This window comes from Lampetra fluviatilis, chromosome 33 (assembly GCF_964198595.1).
Source record: "Lampetra fluviatilis chromosome 33, kcLamFluv1.1, whole genome shotgun sequence".
NCBI classification, from domain to species: Eukaryota; Metazoa; Chordata; class Hyperoartia; order Petromyzontiformes; family Petromyzontidae; genus Lampetra; species Lampetra fluviatilis.
The window spans coordinates 6804673-6826661 of record NC_136307.1 but is presented as its reverse complement, the minus strand read 5'-3'; the positions used below and the strand labels follow the sequence as shown (position 1 = coordinate 6826661).

The window sequence follows — 21989 nt, the reverse complement described above, 5'->3', positions numbered from 1 at the left end:
TACGATCGCGACGGCATGTAGGTCGATGTAGAGTGCGATATTCACGACCCCATCTTTGAGTGATCCACCAACACCACCTCCAAGTAACAGGCGTGCATCTCCACCACAGCTGATATGGCTTATTCCTAATTTCTATTGCACTCATTTCTAAAGGTTGGACATGCAAGGTTACGTTAAAAAAATGAAAACTAAAGGGTTAATTGGGGCTTGATTTCCGGAGCTCAGCCCCTGGACAGTTCCAGCTGAAATTTTAAAAACTGCACGAGACAATCATAATCAGAATATTTATACTGGATGAATCCCAGGAGCTACCCAGCTCTTTTCCCACAGATGTCGAGTAAAATCAAGTCCCCGGGTCTCAGTTCCCCACGTTAGCATCTCTTCTTCACATTGCGTCTCTCCCTCCCATGCCTGCCCTCCCCTTCCCCTCCTTCTCCCCACCGCCCCCTCCGCCACCACCCCGCACGCTGCCGCTTCAGTCGTCACAAGGACCTGGCGTGCACTTGTGAACGCCTCTGTTGGTGCAATCACGGCCGGAGACCTCTTTAACTCTCCCTGAGCAATGATGTGCACGCACTCTCCTCGCCACCGACCACTCGGCAGCGATGCACCACCGCGTCCATAGGATGGTGGCACAGACGACAGTGAGCGCGTAACGCGCCCCGCTGGGATAATATATACAAGGAACCCGACTTATAGAGGCAGTTGTTTAGACAGTAATATTATCAGCAGGAACAGGAGCAATAATAAGAGCGCAATCGCCAACAGCTGCCACCAGCACTAGCAGCAAGCTGAGAGCGTATTGAACATTAACATCAGCAGCGGTATCAACAGAAACACCAACATCTTCAGTAGCGGCGGCAGCAGCAGCAAGAGCATCAGTAGCAGCAGGAGCATCAGTAGCAGCAGTATTAGCAAGGGCATAAACATCAGTGGCAGCAGCATAAGTAATAGCATCAACAGTAGCACCACCATAATCATTATTAGCAGCACCAGCATGCAGTATCTTAAACATCATCAGCAGTAGCAGCTGCGTCAGTAACAGCATCATCATCATAATAAACAGCAATAACACCAACAACAAAAGCAACGGCAAGCAGCAGCGTTCAACAGCGTAACACTTGGGTGAACAGTGGATAAGGCTCAGTATGCATCAAACACACATCGGCAACTGAAAGGATGCGTCGTGTCGTATGGATTCCTTTCCTATGCCGTTCCTGCAGCTGACCTTCACCCGGAGCGACTCGGAAGCATCAGGAATATAGACCGGACGGATTTAATTATAAAATACAATCCTCCGTGCAAAACTTCCAGTGTACGCAAGAGCCGGCGTACGGAGCAGGGGTGCCGATCATCAGCCACAGCAGGTGAGAGTGCCAATCATTTATCTGTTTTATTTTGCTTGCACAGCTCTTTGTTAATCCACCGCTGGATGGAATTCCCCCAAATCTCGGGAATTGTTTGAGCATACTTCACCCCGCTGGTCGTCAGCGTGGCTTGGTGAAATGGGAGGGGACGGTCCCTGCTTATTGGTACGGCTCGGAATCGAACTCAGATCGCCGAGTTCATAGCGCGGTGCACCCCTGTTCCACGATATAATAGGTTAATTTCAGTTCTGTGGCAGTGCTTCGTTGTTGATGAGTTAGGGACATCTGATGTATGCAGAGGCGCAGCCCTGCAATTGCCGGCACAAGCTACTGCCTGCGGAAGGGCTTATAATACATGTGATGGCGCTATGAGTGGCAGATTTGTGCCAGAAAGACGGCAAATATTTAATTTAGAAAAAAAAATTGACTTGACACTCGAGAGGATTTCGCCTACTCTTTCACGCTAACGAGACGACTATGAAGAGGCCGGGGGAGGGGTTACCCACATTTTACCTCTCCATGCGCGATCTTCCAAGCAACTAACCGACGAACATCGCTGAGAGGAGAGAGGCGGAGGGATTTAAGAAACATGCGCCAAGGTTTCAAATGTCACGCCGAGAAATCAAACCTCTGGATCGCAAGTATAGTGCACCACAACAACATTCATTGGTGTGTGTTTGTGTGTGTGTTTTATTACGATACTTATAGTGCACTGCGTAAAACCGACCTTGCTTAAAACGGAATTTTTCAACAAATCTAATTCGGCTAAAGTGGTATTTCATTCTGTTTTCACGATCAACCTTAATCAGATTAGGCTCATTTTTTCTAAAATTAGGACCCTATATCAAAAAGGTAATATGTGTATATACAGGGTGATTCATGCATATATGACCCATTGAAAAAACTGAAATAATAGAGAACATGTTTATTTCACAACATCTCTACATGTCTCCCACCAACCTGAACACACACTAACATATCTTAGTGCTCTCCTCTCTAAGATGTGGAGTCGTAGATTTCATACATTTCAATCAGCTCTTCAGAAGAATTAAGGCCGTATGGCTGATGGGATGTGTGCAAAATACTTTTATATTTTTTGTGGTCAGATAAGTGGAGGCATTTTGTCTGCTTAGAGGGTACTGTAGTAGTAGTAAGAGGATCATAAATCAATGATGTATCTATAAATGGATCCCCCCCTTTAAAAAAACAATCGATAATTGGAAACAGATTAAACTCTGTTGTGAACCTAGGGTGGGAAAATGCAACGAATCAGATTAAAGCACATTCCCCAGCTCACGATAACGTGCATACTGTGTACGGATATTGAACTTCTTTCGCACCGTACGTAAACAACCGTGCTAATCGCGTGAGTCAGGAATCCTGGCCCGCAATTCGTGTACCGTACAGTGATGTCGTGTGTTAAAGGTTACCCTTTTGGACGCGCTACCGTCAGAAAAGGAATAAATGACGATTCGTTCAAGTCAGAATATTTCAAAATCAGAATATTTATTTATACTGGAGGAATCAGATGAGCTACAGAGCTCTTTTTCACAGATGTCGAGCCGGATCGTCGTGGGATTCGAGTACGGGATAGCGAATATTTCCACCTCTAACAGTCGATCATTTTAGTAAGAGGTGCTCAAAGGTTTAACATGGACAGGACATGGGATAGTCTGGCTCCCTCCATCGGAATATGGAGTGCTACCGCCAATACACAGCGCTTGTTTGAGCCAGGGAGACATTTTGAAATTATGGCTTTGAATCATAAAGCGTGATTCTAAATTTCGGAGTGTTCACAACTGTTTCTTAAATTACAGGATGTAAATATAAATAAACTGCAAGAAATAACTTCTGCAATACCCTAATTGATGTTTGTAAACATTTCCATCAAGAAATCGCATCCCGAGTCACAAAATAATTCGCAAAACGTCACCCGGCTGAAATGGTGATTTCTATCCACAGGTAATGGTCATGTAACTTATTTCAAAATAAATATGATAATCTAAATAATTTACAACCCTGTGTCAATCCACTGCTCGATGATGATGATGGCCTCCCCATGCCGTGCCTGTCATGGGGGATGTTTGACCATACATCACGCTGTTCAGGGGCGGATTGGTGAAGGAGCTGGGGAGTGGGGGCGGGGAGGTCACTGATGGTAGCAGTGGCCAGGAATCGAACTCAGGTCGCCGGTTTAAGTTTTTATTTCAAATTGAATATCACCCCCTACTCAAGCGAATATTAGAACATTGAGTCGAACTGATTCGAATCATTAACAGGTAGGACCTGTTGGATGACAATGGAGTGGTCACTACATGATTGAATTGACTCAAAGTGTGTAGTTTTTTCTTTCCCAAATTGCATTTGCAGTGTATGAATATAACGACGTTGACAATATGAAAGTTATGTTATTGACTTGGTAGTGCCTTCATCCAGTAGTGGATATATCTTGGCTGCTGATGATGAAGGCGGTGTTATTGTAAAATGTATTTTTTTGTTTTTATCTGTGATTGCACACAACTGAAAAGGGCAGGCCCTCCACTTGTTCACTCATTTGTGGTGGGGGGGGGGACGACCCCATAATTGGAGTAACCTTCTAATGTGATGTGTTTGTTTTAAAGAGTACATAATTTATGGAATGCTTTTTAAAAGTGAATGACATAACCAGTTGGACACCTTTATGAATCATTCAGTTTGTATTATTGCACGTGTCTGATATGATTTGGAAGTCAACGGGCCAAGGTTATGCTACAAAATAGACGGGCGATTTTGATTTTCTGTTGGGGGCAACCTAAGATGACGATGTGCAGAGAGGCAAAGACAATCTACACGGTGGCCCAAAAGCCAGGACGCACAGGATTATTATATTTATTTAAACAAATCAGAGTTATTTAATTGAATTGAACAAATGTTCAATTCATGCGTGCAAATTAATTGAGGACTTTTTTTGTTTCAAATTACAGGTGGAATCTCTGAACATTCATCAATTATGTTTTGTCAATCTTATTTCAATTTCTAAATGTCATTTAAAATGGATGAATATTTTTATTTATTAATAATCATAACACAAAATATTAAGTTCAACACAATCCTGGTACCTGATCGTGGTATTGTACAACAAAGGAATTCCTTCCAACCGCACAATGTGGCAAACCTAGCTTCAACATCCATGCCCCCGCCATCACCAACACTTACAAACCAGCACGGTGAAGTATGGTCAAATAAACAACCCACTACCCGCATGGTATTGGGCGAGACACTCATCCACATTGTCGCTTGATAAGAAATTGCTGTAAGTGTACGTCTGCAATGATGACACTTCAGTACAATTGGTTTAGTGGGTGCTGATGACGGAGTGACGCGGACAGGACGGCTGGAGCTCGCCTTGGTGGGATTGAACGGTGGCGAGGTCACACGAACCGTGGACACAATTGCATCGCGCTCACGCCTCTGCTTGTGCGTTGTCGGCACCAGGGCGTGCGTCATGGCGCAGGTGCTGGAGCCAGCGGCTCAGTCGTCGCAAGGGGGCCCGCTCCCCCGCGAGAGCGGAGGACTCCACGAAGAGTCGCCCAACATGCTGGTCTACAGGAAGGTGAGCCCTGCGTATCCCTTGCCAATCTACACACCTTGACGCCAGCGGTGGGGTAACCCCTTTCCTTACTGACGGCCGAAAAGCACGAACAAATGGCTTTGGTGGGCCACACACTATACGCGTTAACACGTATCTCATTTGGGATTACACAGGGCAACCATCGCCCCCTACTGGCATACTAATGCCCACCTACAGGCTGGTGCTCAGTCATTTTGTGCCGCACAGGGATAGCTGCCACGGGGGGGGGGTGCCCTTGAAATTATTAGAAATAAAATGTGGCGTACGGCGCTTTGAGATGCTGAGGCATTCAAGCACGTTCCATGTACTGTAAACGAAATGACTGTTTGTTATGTTGTCCAATGACGCAATCACTGCGAAAAAAAAGTTTGCCAGTATACAGAGGGCATCACAGTGACAGAGTTGGCTACGCTAAAATACTAAAACACGGTATTTCCAGGTCGAAAATAAATCCTAGCATCCAATCAGTGCGGCTAACACGCCTGCAGTGACAGATGAAGATTGTTTGCTGGCCGTTTCTCTCGAGCGTATGGCAAGTCTGTGCAAATCACACGTCCCAGTTTAAGTCTGCGAGCCGTGCGATAGCTTCGCGAGTTAGCGCGACTAATCCTGCACAGTCCGCCAGAGAGCGGGCGTAGGATGCGGGTTCCTTTGTCTGGTTCGGGTGGCCGCAGTCACACTGTGGGTTGTCTTTAGGTCTCCACTTGTGCAGGACGAGGTGTGTGGTTTTAGCAGCGACCAGTTGCTGTTCTGGTTGCACCAGATTCAAGAGCCGAATGGCTCACAGGGCTATACCAAATAAATGGAACTGAAAATAAAACTGAAGCGGCTGATGGAGCACCGTTAGTTTGGCAGATCAAAGCCGCGCGGAGCAATGGTGGGGTCGTCGACAAGGATTTTATTTGGAATCTCCGCAGAACTCGATAGTGTTCGCGAGCGGTCTTCCGTTGACCCCGCGTCATCCAAAATAGTTTCGAAATAGCGGGGCCTCACGTGAGCACGAAACGCAGATTCCCCAGACTCGGTTTTCTGCGGTGCTCTGTACCAACAGCCACTCTCTCGCTCGCTTAAAAAGACCCCGTGGCCGGCTTCACAAGGACCGGTGCCTGTGATTACACACGTGGGTTCCCTGTCGGCAATCACATTGCTGATTGTACAATTAGGGCCTCTTTGGCATGCTCGCTGCGTACAGCGGAAAGGTGTGTGTGTGTGTGTGGCTGGTGGCATTCAGTGAGCCAGCGCTGTTAAGTATGTCGTCCGTCCTTTACAGGTGAAAGGTATTTACACCATTGGAACCTCATTTGCCGGTAAAAAATATGATCATTGTTTTTTTACCCTTCTATCTGGCAACAAAACTGACACCTTTTGGCGTCATCTGGTCCAACCCATGTGAGACTCGGCTCTAAGGAAAGCTGTCTCGGGTGTGGACCAATCAACTTCAAGGACAGTGCATACAGAGTTATGTTTTTTGTTTGCATTATGACTACAGGTATTGTGGTCTATGCAAACATGACTCCTTGTAAAAAAGGTGTCAGTTTTGTTGCCAGATAGAAGGGTAAAAAAACAATTATCAGGTGAAAGATAGTTGCTTGCTCACGCCAAAGGGCCTCTGCTAGAGGAAGCTTCAGATATCCCTTCTCTAGATGGTATTTTGCCTTCGTTTACATGCTGGCAATTCGTCTTGGATGAGGTGGCAACACCCACACTTGACCCCACCACACACGGCCTACTAGCTGCGGTGTAAGCGAGTCTCTTAAAGCCCGGCGATGTTGTTTCAATTGCCGCGCCAAGAGAGTGAATCTAGTGGGTGACCTCTTGGTTGCAAGCGCCCAGTGTGCTGATTATCGCACCGCGAAAACGTTCCTATCCTTTTGTGTCATCGGAATCCGTCAGCGTGTCCCTGACTTTAATCTGGCTGTGCTTTACCTCTGCCGGTGTCCCAGCAAACAAGACATGGGCCAACAAGTTTCCTGCCTTCGCTGCTGGCGTAGATCTTGTTTTGCAAGTGTTGCAGCAGGTCTCTGGAGGCCTAAATATGTATTTCACACTGGCTTTTGAGCTCACAAATTTGAGGTGATTTGCTGCCGTGCCTACATGACCTCGCCTGGTCCGCGGAGACGGCAATTTTTCTGACACGCGTCACGTCCGAGTAATGGCACACTGTTTTGTTTGCACCCTGGAAAATTCACGCCTTCTTTGTTCAGCTTGTGTTGGTGTGTGTGTTCACACATGGGTGCACTCGACAAGCAGGTCGACACTGGGGAGACAAAGGCAGCCGGGTGTGGTATGGGCCATCACGCCTCATGTACCGTGCCGACCTTCAACAGCACTTGCCCCAACAGTCTGGTCAAGGCTATACGGGGGATCTTTGTCTTTGTGTGCTGAACCACGTGTACAAACCACGTGTACAAATCGCGTGTGTGTGTCTGGTCTTCGAAACAAACTCGCTTTCTTGTTTTCTGTCAAACTGCACGTGCATTGATTAGTTCGTGAGGAGCGCTCCCTTGTCTTCCCATTCGGACGCATCTTGGGGTTTAAATTAATAATAGGTTTGGCCGCTCACTCTGCGCGCATGTCATTACATTGTGCAAAGGCGGTGCAGCAATCAACATTTTTAACCTGGCCGTATTTCTCAATGCACGCTCGTTCTCTGTGGGCTTTGCCCCGTGGCCACGTGTGCACTTGTACGAGCCAGTGCATTCATATTAATATCATATATGAGCAACCAAACATGCACTAATTGGAGGCACCTGGGAGTTTCAGTAATTGCGGTGGGACCGACATAGCACTGAGCCCCTTGAAGTACGCTTTAAAAGCAGGGATGGATTTTAGTGACACGTGAAATGGATTCCAATCGGATGCGCTCTGTATCAGTGGTTTTGACCTCCGTTCCATGCGAACCACCCAGCAATCCAGATTTTCATAGAGCAACGCTACGAGAGCAGCATTAATAGTGTGTCGTGACTCTTAATCGGTATGTAATATACAACTTGTGTCTGCGAAATAATTCACACTTTTGATTCATATATGGTGCGTGTAATCGGATTATATGACCCATTCGGCCACTAGAGGCCACTATAACGCTTTATGTTATTGTTAACTACGTTATTTTCAAGGCCCTTTGTCAATCCACTGCTGGATGAAGGGCCTCTCACACCTTGCCAGATATGAGGCCTGTTTGACCATACTTCACCACGCTGGTTTGAGCCGGTTATCGCCCAGGACCGGTTGAGATAGCACTCCCCACTGATGTTGGCCATGGCTGGGAAACGATCTGACGTCACGAGGTCATAGGTCAGTGTTTTGTCTACTTTTAAATGTTATTATTTTTGGGAAAAATTATAACGTGAAAATGAAAAATTGGCAATCTTCATATTATAAAAGTCAGGCGTTCTGTTTGACCGTTTGCCCATCAGCTTAAATTATGAGAGCCTTTCAGAAGGCCTGAATCAAAAAGTTATAGGAAGTGGACCCCCCCCCCCCCCCAGATATGGGGGTAGAAAGTTGATCCAACTTTCCATAACTTTTTGATTCAGGCCTTCTGAAAGGCTCGTATCATGTAGTTCACAGACAAACGGAACGCTGGGCTTTTATAAGAAAAAATACAAAATTATAATAAAAATGAATGTCCTTTATTCATGTAGCAAAGCCTCGCTGAGTTTTGAGACTTTTTTTCAGGATGATCTTGAGTTGAGATTTTTGATTATTTTCACTTATCAAGTGTTAGACTTTCATGTGGAAGGAAACCGGAGAGCCTGGAGAGAACCCATCACGTGTACTCAGGGATACAGCTCCAAGCACTGTGCAGATCGATTCAAAATCAATTTATGTATTGCCATCTCCTGCACACCTAGTCTATAACATCTCAGACACGAGATTGCCTGGGAATACAGTGTAATTCCCAGGCAATCTCGTATCAAGGTACTAATCAGGCATGATCCCTACTTAGCTTTATAGATTTGATGAGATCGGACACATTCAAGATAATTTGGTCATAGTAAAGTACTGGAATATAATTCCGGTGTTAAGGGTTTTAAGGGATGCCAGCACTAACACGTAACAATAACTACTCAATAATTACGAACTCCTTGGGTTTGATCTTCCACGGAGCTCGTTAGTCAACCCTAAATCGCATCTGCAAAAACCATGGCAGATACGGATACCTGATGCACAAATGGAAAAATAAAAAATAAAACTCTCCTGTAGCAGTGTGCGACTGGGGTCACCCAGAACAGACCGTACAACGTGTAACGACGCAATTCCCCGATCCACAAATACGACGGAGACATCACAGCGATAACACTCCACTGCTCCTGAACGTGGCTGTCTGGCCTGACCACCTGAATGTGAAATTGCAGTTGTTGCTCTGCATCGACATCGAGAGAAGATGACGGGCAATTTTATGTGGTGACAGTTGTCCAAATGAGACGAGCAGTGGAACGGTGGTTAGCGCACTGCACGTTGAATCCGCCAACCTAAGATCAATTCCCAACCACGGATGACATCAGTGCAGGGCGAAATACAAAAACCGGGTTGTGCCCCTCACCTTACCAGCCCATAACTGCTAACACAGTTTGGTGAAGTATGGTCAAACAACCCCTGCGGTCAAATGATGTGGAGAGGCCTTCATCCTGCAGTGGACTGACAAAAGTGTTGTCAATTTTTATTAATTATAAAATAGACTACCGGCGACCCTGGCTTGCGGGCAATGCTATGGAGTCTTCGCGGGATGGGCTGACGCCGTTAATTCAATGCAGTAGTAAAATATCACACCGTGCACTGTTCAATATTTCTCAGCTTTCATTTGGTCAATGGTACTTATTTTCGGGAACAAAAAACCCCAAGCCCCCCCTTTTTTTTTGCTATTTAATATTTAATGGAAATGGACAAAACGCGCTTTTATTGATTGTGCCGCTCGTAAATGCCAACTGTATTGAATTCACTCGCAGTGTCGTTGTCTCAGTGGCGTTGCTGTGTGCCTCGTGTTTGACAGTCGCCCCCTCACCACGCTGCCTGCTTGTCATTTCTCCCAACGTGGTCACGTGGACAACAAAAAACGATGATAAGCCACTGTATTCACTGCCCCCCCCCCCTCATACGCATGCCCCCCTTATTTTGCCCAGCATCTTGAGACCCGGTTTACATTGGGATGCTCTATAAAAATCATATTGCAATTGTAACAATGCGGTATTGTTGCATCCGTCGTGTTAAACCGGCACAGCAATGTGTATCCAATATTTTTTATGACCAGATGGATGCACATTTACCGACCAGGCAGCAAATAGATTGTTGGTCGTGAGCTGTGATGAATCACTCATTATGTCCATCGCTCGATTAAATGTGTTACAAATGCAATTCAATGGCAATTTTCTTTTTTTAAATATATACCTCAGAGAAGCTGTAAAATGTACAAAAACCCAATATATTTGTCAATAGCATTGCCCTAAAGAGGAAAAGAATATATTTTGGAAAATGCCGCTTCTCCGTGAGTGGTGACGCGGCCCAGCGGTAGCGTGTTCGCCGCTTGTTCCAGAGGCCCGCGGTTCGAATCCAACGACTGCCTTGATTAATACTGCCGGTGAGGTAACCATGATAATACTACGCGTCGCCCGCTTCCCATGGGACGTTAAAGGTCTCCTGACGTCATTCGCAAGACTAGGCCATTGTGTGCCAACGTCAAGGTTAAAATTTGCCACGTTTTTAAAGTACCCACAAATGACTTGATTCAGATTACAGACACACACAGCAATCATCGCCCCCGACTGGCAGACCAATGGCCCAGGTCAATTTTGCAATGAAATTACTGTATTCTGGTAACTTGAGTTCTCACATGGTTAAAGAAAATAAACTTGAAACCTGAAACTATAGAGCAGAGAGAGGCTATGAAGAAGGGCCATTACACCAAAAGGTCACTTTTTATATATTATTTTGTCTCGTTAGGGCAGTGCTGTTGATATATGTGTGTTGAGTTTTGGTCACTTGTGTATGTATACCACTGCCAACGCAATCTCAGAAATTTATGGATTTTTTTTACAGTAATGTAAAGGAAAAGTTTCGCACTCGAACAAAAGTACAGAAGTGCACGCGTTTATTGGTAGCCCTCAGTAGTAACGGCCATTACTGTTAATAGGATGACCACCGTCATAATTACACAAAGTGGTGCTCATTGTTATGTACTGAGTGATGATAGCCTGAAGATGGCCGTGAACCATTCATCCAACTAAGTGTTAAAATTAGAGATGCAGTGTTTTTGCCACCTCGAAAACATTCCCCTCCAGTACCCGATTAGTATGGCTAAGATGCTTGCAGTGATGCATCAATGTCGTTTGGTGCCATTTGGAAGTGGTAGGCCCCACGTATGATGTCCCATCCCACAGGCCATCGGGTCCGCAACCCTGTTTTACCGTGACCCTATAGAATAAAACATGACTCAAACGAAATGACAACTTAAACATGTTGAGTACAATTGTAATTTGGCAATATTAATACGTAAGTTATGATGGGCGACTGACACGTGCCCCACACCTTCCCAGAATTTACAGCACTCGGCAGAAACATCTCCAGATAGTCAGTGTGTCGCTGTCGTTCTTGCGATAAAAAAAGCTATAATCCTATGCTACGGTGTGTGTCACGTTTTACTTGATTCTGATAATTGTAATACCCATAACACGTAAACATAACAAACACTCACACCTAAACCCAACACAAAGTCAGGAAAGCGACAATCGTGGACACTGTCACGCAGTGTAATAATAATAAATGTGTGTGTGCTATAAACGGAACTGTTTGTTTTCCTGTGTAATATCCTCACATGATGTTACACAGATTCAAATAGATTTTATTTATTTCAACAGGAAGTGCCGAATGAGCTGCTAGGCTCGATTTCACGGGCCTCCTGTGATCGCACACGTTATACAGTACAGACCTTAGTGACACAAGCGCGGTTACATAGGTCGTGATGACAAACATCAAGTAGGGATACATTTTCACAGGCCTATGGCAACCCTGTGTATGATAAATTGTCCCCAACAAACTACTGTACGCAGGTCGTTGAATGTGGTTTCTGTGCCTTAGAAATAAGATGCTGGGATGTGGAATTCAGAGGCCACCTTTGTGAGGATGCTTTTTCTGACAAAGACGTTACTTATCCCCAAATACGGGTACCCGAGTGTGGGTGACATTGGCTCTGGTTGGAAGGAATGAAATACCATACTTTGAAAATCCTCAGTCCAATTTCCCTCCAACCTTGGAAGGCCGGCACCTGGTCCCCTCTGGCTCATGGGCCCAGGTGCAGTTGCACCGCCTGCACACTCGATAGTTAGGCCTCTGAGCCTAAAGGTTGGACTTTCTGCCCGCTGAAATGTGTTCAATCGTCGTGCTCAACGACAACCAAACAAAGGCAAGGATGCCCTGTATAGCCTTAATAGACTTTTTGGGCCAAGTGCTGATAAGCAAGCACCTATGAAGGCCGGCACGGTACACGAAGGGGTGGGTGGCCAGTCTCACGCCCGACCGCCTTTGCCTCCCTCAGTGGTGATGTTTACAAACCGCACCAAGTACTCACCACCACCACCAACAACAACACGCACACACCAGTAGCATGAGATAATGATCTCATTTATTATAATACATAGCAGGATGTGTGGGTCTTTTGTTTTAGGGTTATTTCTGCTTTAAAAAAAGACATTCCATATCTAATTTTCAATTATGCTCACATAACGGTGCTATCCGAGTGATATGCTTTGATAACACCTTCAGAGCCAGAGGGGTTCTTTGGTGGATATGTGTGGTTACACGTTTGTTGTGATGGGAAGGAATTTTGCAAGCCTCTGTGGGGCAGTTCTAGATTTCAAATGCTCCGATGGATTATCTCTTTCAAGTTACGGTGTTATTATTGTTTTGGAGATCAAATGCCAACGAAAGGGCTTTGCCGAGCACAATAAAATGCGTGGCATTTCAAGTTTCGGTCTTGTATAGGGTGCTGCAGATGTGTCGTCGTCATAATCAATGGATCATAACGGGACCGAAAAATTCACGTCGCAATATAAAGGGATTTTAAAATTCTTAAAGCATCCCATAAAACATACTGCAGAAATCTTCAATGTAATGTGGTGCAGTGCATATGATTAATAGTCGGTACGAGATTCTTTTGTCAGGGCAAAGGTCTAGGAAAAGGGAATGTGCCAGTAACAAGTAAGCCTGGAGCAAACATTGATAATGTATGATCATAAAACACAAGCAAAGTGCGCTGGACACAAAGTGAGCACGATGGACACATCTCTACTGCCCACAGGCGATGCCATTACAGGAGACATCCGTGAAGATTTTTTATTCCACTCGGTGCTTCATAAGAGCGTCGTTTGTGCGTGTTTAAGCGCGCGAGTCTCTTTGCATCACGTGACCTTATAGTGCACTTAGCCTGGCACAGGCGCCGTGGCGATGTCACCACCACCCAGTGGTGAATGGCGGTTGTTTTTGTCTCTTTGCGAATGTGGGAAGCAGTGACACGGTTGTTTGGTGCACTATGCTACAAACCTGGTGACCTTAATTTCATTCCCAGCCACCGCTGACATCAGTTGTGGTCCATATTTGTATGTGTGTGGGCGGGGAGCGGTGGCAAAGTGGCTACAAAACCGACCACCCGCGTTAGATTCCTCCTCACAGCCAACATCGGTGATGATTCTGCCTTAAATGGGTGCAGTGTGTAAAACATGGCCACTGTGGTGCTGGCCTCCCACCCCCTCGTGTGCCGTGCGAGCCTTCATTGGTGCCCGCTAACAGCACTTGCCCCGACAGTCTGTTATAGTGGTTACGTTATTGCCCTATGATCCTGGCGATCCAAGTTCAATTCGTGGCCACACCTGAGCACCAGCAGTGATTGCCTAACTGAACCTGGCCTGGGCTTCCACGAAGCTGAGTGATCCTAAAGCGATTTACCAAACGTGGAGTCAACACCACTGCCTGAGAGACAAAGGAATCTGGGCACGCTGTTGGCCTTACCACACCTATTGTGTGACCTGCCATGTCTCCCAATAGATGCCTACTGACCGCACTTGCTCTGACAAGATGTATGATTTAAAAGTAGGACCTTAGTAGAGCACGACGTCGCATATCCGACCGCCACACCACCCATCCTCACTCATTATATAATCGCCCACACCCTGTGGAGGATCTCTGTGTGACATTTTCTCTAAATGTTCACAAATCTGACCTTGGTCTCGCTTACATTCGTTCACTTTTAAAGCACGGCCGAGCATTGTCCCCACCTTTAGCTTGCGCTTTATGTCCACGTGACCTACATGCGCACGGTGGTGCCACATAGGAATTCCGTATGGGTGTTCATCCATTAGTCATTTTCACATATCTGCCTCTGCCCCAGTATTCCCCAGCGTGTCGAGGATACGTGATGCTGTATTGTACCCGCAACATCACATGGACAGAGACGATTGGCGACCTCCCATTAAGCCACACGGACTGCCGGGGCGAGTGCTAAGAGCCAGAAACGTATTGCTCTAACGTCAGAGCGATATACACCGAGTCGGATACCAGGCGTTGTATCCAAGCGACGTGCCCGCATTGCCTATTACATTGGCGTTCTCGTCTGGTGTTTGGCGGTGTGGGGTTGCGACGGAGCAGTAAAGGATGCTCAGCTTCCCAAAGCGTTTCTCTGCGCTTTCCAGGCTGCCGGGGTGATGAATGGCCTTTGTGATGTGAGAACGGATCGCTTGTTTGTGTGTGTTTGTGTGTTTTTTTTTAGATCGGGAAGCGGTGGTGTAGCGGTTAGTGCGCTGTGCTATGAACCCGGCGATCCGGGTTCGATTCCCGTTCACGGCCAACACCAGTGGCGATTTTTTTAACCAGGCCTGGGCCTCCCCTAGGTCGGCTCAGCCTCAAATGAGTACCTGGTGCGGTGTGTAAACACGCCACTGAGGAGACAAAGGCGGTCGGGCGTGGTGCTGGCCACCCACCCCCTCGTTTACCGTTGAGGCCTTCATAGGTGCCTGCTAACAGCACTTGCCCCTACAGTTTGTTAAGGCTATACGGGGGAGTTTTGTCTTTGTCTTGTTGTTTGTGAGAGAGAGAGAGCTACAGGGTGCTCTTTTTAACCATTCGGAGTCCCAGCAGTTGTCTTATCTTCTATAGAGGTGCTTTTGAATTTCACCTGTCCAACTGTACACACACAATACGAACAGTAACAGCCTTTTATTTTTTTCACGAAATTATTTGTGTTTGACCAGGTAAGACCCACTGAGCTATACAGCTCTTTTTTCAGAAACGACCTACTCACAAATGACAGCTCAACGAAGTAGCTTATCAAGTGGAAATATATAGCGGCCAAATACTCTAAACGCATGTTGCTAAATGTGAAAGCAAAACCGGAGGACCCGGAGGAAAAATCCACGCGGCCATGGGGAGAACACGCAATTACTAAACTGTTATTATTTCTGCTACAGTACAGGGTGCCACGGTAAAGATATGTTAACTACCTCGCTTGGTATACAAGAGGTCGTGGGTTCGATCCCGACCCTGACGTCTGCTGTATATTTGTAGTTAGCATGTTTCGATTTAAAGCTTTCGTGACTGCAGGGAAGTAATAAAATAATAAAAATAAAACATAATAAAATAATTCTCACAACGTTTCGGCCACAACACAAGCAGCTGTCCTCAGGTGAAGACCAGGTCTGTCGAGGCGACAGCGTCTAAATGAAACACCACCACGCTTGGAGCGTCTATTTAAGCTGGTTTGAGAATTATTTCATTATGTTTTATTTTTATTATTTTATTATTTCCCTTCTACGTGACTTTACCAAAAGAACCAAGAAGAAGTTAGCATGTTCTCTCTCTCTCTCTTTCCCCGTGTTCGCTTGGTATACAAGAGGTCGTGGGTTCGATCCCGACCCTGACGTCTGCTGTATATTTGGAGTTAGCATGTTCTTTCTCTCTCTTTCCCCGTGGTCGCTTGGTATACAAGAGGTTGTGGGTTCGATCCCGACCCTGACGTCTGCTGTATATTTGTAGTTAGCATGTTCTCTCTCTCTTGCCCCGTGGTCGTGTGGATTTATCTCTGAGTCCTCCGGGTTTTCCCTCCACAGAAACGCGTGTTTAGAGTTTTTGGCTGATAATCATTTTCACGCTGATAAGCCACTTCGTTGAGATATCACGTGTGACCAGGTCGCTTCTGAAAAAGTTCTATATGACGGCTCATTGGGCCTTACCTGGAAAAAAATAGTTTATAGTTTAATCGTTTATAAAACATTCGAAAATGTCACGCTGCGCACCCTCAGGGACACGTGCAACATGAGTTGTATATACAAACCCTTTATTTCCATACATGTTACCCAAAACATGTCTTCATTTTATAAAACCGTTCTTCCTCGCTCTTTAGTTTGGTTTTATGTGAACGGGAAGGTGAGAGTAGAACATGTCTAAAATCCCCATGTGAGTGGCATGGTGAACATTTTATTGGTCACGGTTTTCTTTTTTACTTGGGTCAAAGGTTGATGATTATCAATGCCACCAGTTGCTGGATGCTTCTGGTCAGAACGAGCCCTTGCTTGACCTGTGCATGCAAGTGCTGTGATTGATTGACAGACTGACTCACAGACAAATAACTTTTATTTTATCATGTATATATGTTTGTCAATGTACACTGTATATCAAAGACAAAGTACTGTCTTTGCACACGAATTTGGCATTTCCTGCATTCATTGGCACTCATACCTATGACAAGGACATGTCACGCCATAGGAAAAACACTCTTGGCTTCTCACAAAGTGCTACTAGTTTTATTGACCATGGAAGGGTGTGATGCGCTGAGTGGACCCCCAACCTGGATTTGAATTCACAACATCGCAATTGTGAGAGGGATTGCCAATATGTGTGGGTGAAGTTTTACAACTTAAACAGACATGAGGTAGGACAATGTCATGGAAATCAAATGCTCTCTGTATGTACATGTAGATACATATTGAATTTTGTATCGTTTAAGCCACATCGTGTTGCACGTTGAGTGAAAATTACGCACTTTGACCTATTTACAAAAAATGAGGCTATTAATAAGGGGGTGATGGGAAGCATTATACTGGTAGGAACGAAGTGGACCAGACCACCAATAGATTATATCGTCCGTCCGTCCGTCCGTTCGTCCGTCCGTCCGTCCGTCCGTGTATCAACATCGATCCCTACTGCAAACACTTGGCAGGACCCTACAAAAACCTTTTGACTCAGTGGGGCTTTCCTGGCTTAACAAGTGTAATAATACATTATGTTTATATTCTTTGGATATTCGTTCCTACCAGCCCACCCCGCAGGGTCCTGTTTATAATACCACCTAGCCTTTTGCCTGTCCTAGGACGGAAGCTGTAATATTTACGAAAAATTTGAGCAGAGTATAATTGTATCTTTTATAAATTTAATGGCAGTGAATCTTTCACGAAAGTATGTCATCAAACACTTCACTGCATTTCACTGTAGCACTGTATTAATGGCAGTGAATCTGGCACAAAGCGAAGTCATAAACACTTCACTGTAGTTCACTGTAGCACTGTATTAATGACAGTGATTCTTGCACGAAACTATGTCATAAAACACCTCACTTAATGTCACTGAAGCACTGTATATAACTGACCTTCAATATGTTTAAATTCACGGCTCGGATACTTTATTCTCTTTTGCTTTCGGTCGCCGGGGTTGAAATTAATAGGAAATCCATACAATATCTGGAAAATCACCGAGAAATGTATATTTTACCATAATGTAGAAGCATAAATTAGACTTACCTTTTGTCTCAAGTGCTGAAGAAATAAATAAAGACACCAAATCTACTTTGTTGTTGGGTAGAAGTATTTATTAGATTCACTTTCAATAAAGAAACGTGAAACTTGAAGCGAATTTGCGAAGAAAAAAATATTTCCACTCCACCTTCTTCTGCGTGAGTGTAAAAATCCACCCGCTTATGAATATTAATGACGTCAAGCGCGGGACACACAAACAGACATTCTTGGCTCATTATAGTAGTAATTATGGTTTTTTTTTTGTCTAATGCTCCACAGTAAAGTAATATAGTTGTCACATTTTTCAAGTACATTGTGTTGTGATGAAAGCCAACAGCAATGATGCCAACGAGTGAGAGAATAGTTATATTGAAAGAAAAAGTACTCTTCAACATGTGCAAAATGTATTAATAATTCATCATCACCATCAGCCATGATCACTTCACCGCTGCATGAATGCCTCACCAAAATGTGGCCAACTTTCGGGATCCTGAGATGGAATAATTCACACTCAGCATCTGCACACGAGCTGATTTCATCACCCCATTTCCATGGCAGGCGTCATTTCGGGTGCGTTCAAGAGCAATTTCCTGAGTTGCTTTCCCGGTTATTTCATTGGGATATCTGACCAATTATATTAATTAGTGTTTGACATTCGAAAAACATATATATTGGAGTGCCCAGAGAAAACCTGCGCATATGAGGGGATAATACTCAAAGTGCCACTCGGAAGGATTCATGAATCCAATTGTCATATCACAATGTCGCACCCAACGCATTTGGGAGTTTCACAAATCTCCGTCTGATCCACCAACCCTTGCCTCTTACAGAGCTGTGTTTTTCAGAAATGCATCGCCGCCGCAACCTGTAGAAGGTGCTGCACAAGATGGTGCTCTGCTCTCTGCTCTTGACATGTGCTCCCCGACTGTTTATTTTTTACAAGTGCACAAAATCGCAAAAAAAATACAAAATCAACGTTTTTGACATGTGCGTGATACATACAGTTTTGACCTTGAGCACGTGAATGTTCTTGTTAATGGAAAATCACGTTGGCCTCAGAAGAATTCCACATACGTCACAGGTGACGCGTCGGGATTCATGCATTATATATATAATGCATCGCTGTATTGCATTAGACAAACTGAATGTGATACTATTGTGGCAACAGTTACCGATCAGTGATACAAGTTAATTCATTTATTACTTTAACAAATTACATTTCGTTGGAATTGAGTTTAACGATGCCGGCGAATTCAATGAGAAGTCTCCGCTTTGTGTTTCGTCCGTCACACCCACAATGCAATTTTCAAGTCAGCAGTCACATGGGCAGACGTGAATCGGTGTAGACAACGTCATAGCAAAGAGTAAATAATAATGATAATACTAATTTACAGCCTCTTTGTCAATCTACCGATAGTGGATGAAGGCCATACTTCACCATGCTAGTCAGTGCGAGTTGGTGAAGGGGAGGCCCAGGACCAGTTCAGACAAGGCTGTAATTATAATATTCAAATATGCTCAAAATGTCTCCCCCAATATATTGCTATAAAATAGATTTCAGTTTATATGATTGTGGTTATACTTTATTAATTCCTAATCTCTGCCATTACATACAATGAAACAAGAAAAGGTAAAAAATAAAAAAAAACAGAGCAATGTAATACAATACACTATTAGACATTATTGTTAAAAATAAATAAAAAGTCCATCTCATGTGTTAGTGATTTTTAAAAAAATATTTTAGGCAGGAAATTGGTTTTCAAATTTAGATTTTTTTTTTCGGGGGGGGGGGGGAGAATAACGGTGCAGGTAAGATGAGTTTTTGTGGACTTGTGGTTTCAGTTTCAGTTTAATTTATTAGGTACAGTATAACCCTGTGAGCCATGCGGCTCTTGACTCGGGTGCAACCGCAACAAAACAAAAACGTGAACAAGAAACATCTTAATGTGACAACACGCAACAGAAAAATCCTGGAAAAAAACAGCAAAGTCTTCCAGAAAAAACACCGCATTTCAACGCTGTGTGCAAAAATCCCAGTGGATAATATGAGTCATGAGTATTACACTTGCGGATAAGAGGAGTTATTTTATACAAAATTAAGTTGACGTCCAACTGTGAATTCAACCTCTTGCGACTGCGAGTCGAACACTCACCTAATCGCCAGTCAGGCATCGCAATAACTCTGGATTCATCAGTGGTGGGATTGATACATTCCGCAAGCTCAGTCAGGTTGTTTATAATTAGCCCAGTACTGCAACGGTGTGGCCAGAATCGTGCACACGGTAATATTGGCCAAGTCGTCAACAATTTTTAACTGATAGTATAGGTTTTTGGGTCAGATCGCGTTATTTATAAATGTGTCGTAACCCTCCACCACCCGACACGGCCAAACAGTAAAAAATGTGTCACGTTTTTCAAAGGACAAAATAATTCTCTCTTCAGCACACCGGTGGGCTAAAGAAGTGAATAATTTTGTCCTTTGAAAAACGTGACACATTTTTTACTGTTTGGCCGTGTCGGGTGGTGGAGGGTTACGACACATTTATAAATAACGCGATCCGACCCAAAAACCTATATTATGAATAATATTGCTCGCGAAAGCCTACGTGTTAAATTTTAACCGACTTATCTGTGACTAATTCGCCATCTTCTCCCGATAAAACTTTCGCCGATTTTGGCTTGCTTTGCTAACGAGCCTGCAACATCGCGGTGTGGGTTATTGAGCATTAATGCGTTGTAGTTGTTCCCGTGGAGGACAGGCACGAGGTTACTGCCCCGTACACTGCGCATTCGATCCCAGAGAGGCTTACGTGATCCCACCGTACTAATTATTACTCAGAATTCACTGACATTTTCTCATTAAAGGAAGATGTAACCGAGACATGAGTAGCTCTCGTTTCATAGATACGTGGCCGGGATGTGTGCTCCAGCCCTGTCCCACGTGTACGATTTAAGCTTCCTCTATGCCTCAAATCAGATTTAAAAATTCATATTCCTACCCCCTACGCCCCCCCTGCCTCCTCCACGCCCCCACCCCTGGCCCCCGACCCATTCCCTCGCTATCTTCCATTGCTACTCCACCGTTTGTTTCGCTGAGTTGCGATATCTTCTTGCAATTGGTGTTTTGTTAACGGACGAGGCAGCTCAGTGTGTATGTTGTTCAGTGTATGCCTAGTTTCATTGTTTTAGTGAACAGTGTCTTTTAAAAATTACTTTAAACTTCACCGCAGGGTAGGGTTGCACTCGAGGGGAATCACCGCAGTAGACGTTGTACTGAAAGGTACATAAATCGCACTGCTGCGACATCACCGGAGTTGTGTACCTAGTGACAGCATTGACTTGAAAGCACGGCAACTTCATTTTCTTTTTACTAGTCATCGAACAAAGACGGTCACTGCATCGCGCACTTTCAGATGCATGTAGGCGGCCATCTGGAACGCTCTTCGTTCTGTTATTAGGAAGTCACCGCAGCTTTGCACTGTTAAAACAAGATTGAAAACTCCGTTCTTTAGAACTGCTTTTTTGACTTAAAGTTTTCGTGACTGCAGGGATTCATATTCTTGGGTCTTTCGGTCAAGTCACGTAGATAGTTTTAATTTATTTTATTTTCTTTGAACCTATCTACGGGACTTTACCGAAAGACCCAAGAATATGCTTTTTTGAGTTAAGTTTGTTGCCTTTCCCCCGCACCTCAGATTCGCACGCTTGGCTACGTACGGTGTGAAAGAATGTATGTGGGGGCAGGCAAGGCTCTCGCGAACACGGTCGCTCCGATCTGTATTGTATGCGATTCGCCAACCGCCACCTCGGAGTGTCATCGGATGACCACGTGCACCACAAAACTCTTGGCAATTTCGTGCCCTTGTCAAATTCCGCCGCTCGTAATGGGGACGGCATCGCCTGCCGGGCCCGTGAATCAAGAGCGTTCGATTTCCCCCCCCCCCACACATGCGATCATAATGAACGTAAGAGTTAATTGAATTGGCGACGCGGCACAGCGCTATGACGACGGCGCTTCTGCACCAGGCCCGGTCGGGCCGGGGCGCTTTATCGGTGACCTCGGCAGCCCCTTGTAGCCGTGTGGCCACCGTGCCATAACAGCACGGTGCGGCTCTGATTGAGCGTGTTGATGTCAAATGAGCCAATTAGAGGGGCATTATTGTAGTGCACCGTTAATCTGTTCTGTTACTGCGTGAGTGTAAAAAAAAAATAACAACAAGATTTGTGGAAAATAAAATT

At 44.9% G+C, this 21989-nt stretch overlaps 1 protein-coding gene across 4 annotated transcripts in view; it reads left to right on the top strand.

Annotated features, from left to right (window-relative positions):
- Positions 1-446: 446 nt before the first annotated feature.
- Positions 447-21989, top strand: part of LOC144944008 (regulator of G-protein signaling 7-like) — a 126345-nt gene continuing 104802 nt past the window's right edge. For 2 of the 4 annotated variants that reach the window (XM_078871976.1, XM_078871978.1), the window contains exons 1-2: positions 1827-2036; positions 4842-4959. In XM_078871976.1, the coding sequence (XP_078728102.1) occupies positions 1957-2036; positions 4842-4959 (198 nt within the window). In that variant the 5' untranslated portion in view covers positions 1827-1956. Of the gene's footprint in view, positions 1368-1826; positions 2037-4841; positions 4960-21989 lie in introns of those variants that run through there. The other 2 variants (XM_078871977.1, XM_078871974.1) reach the window with 2 other exon arrangements.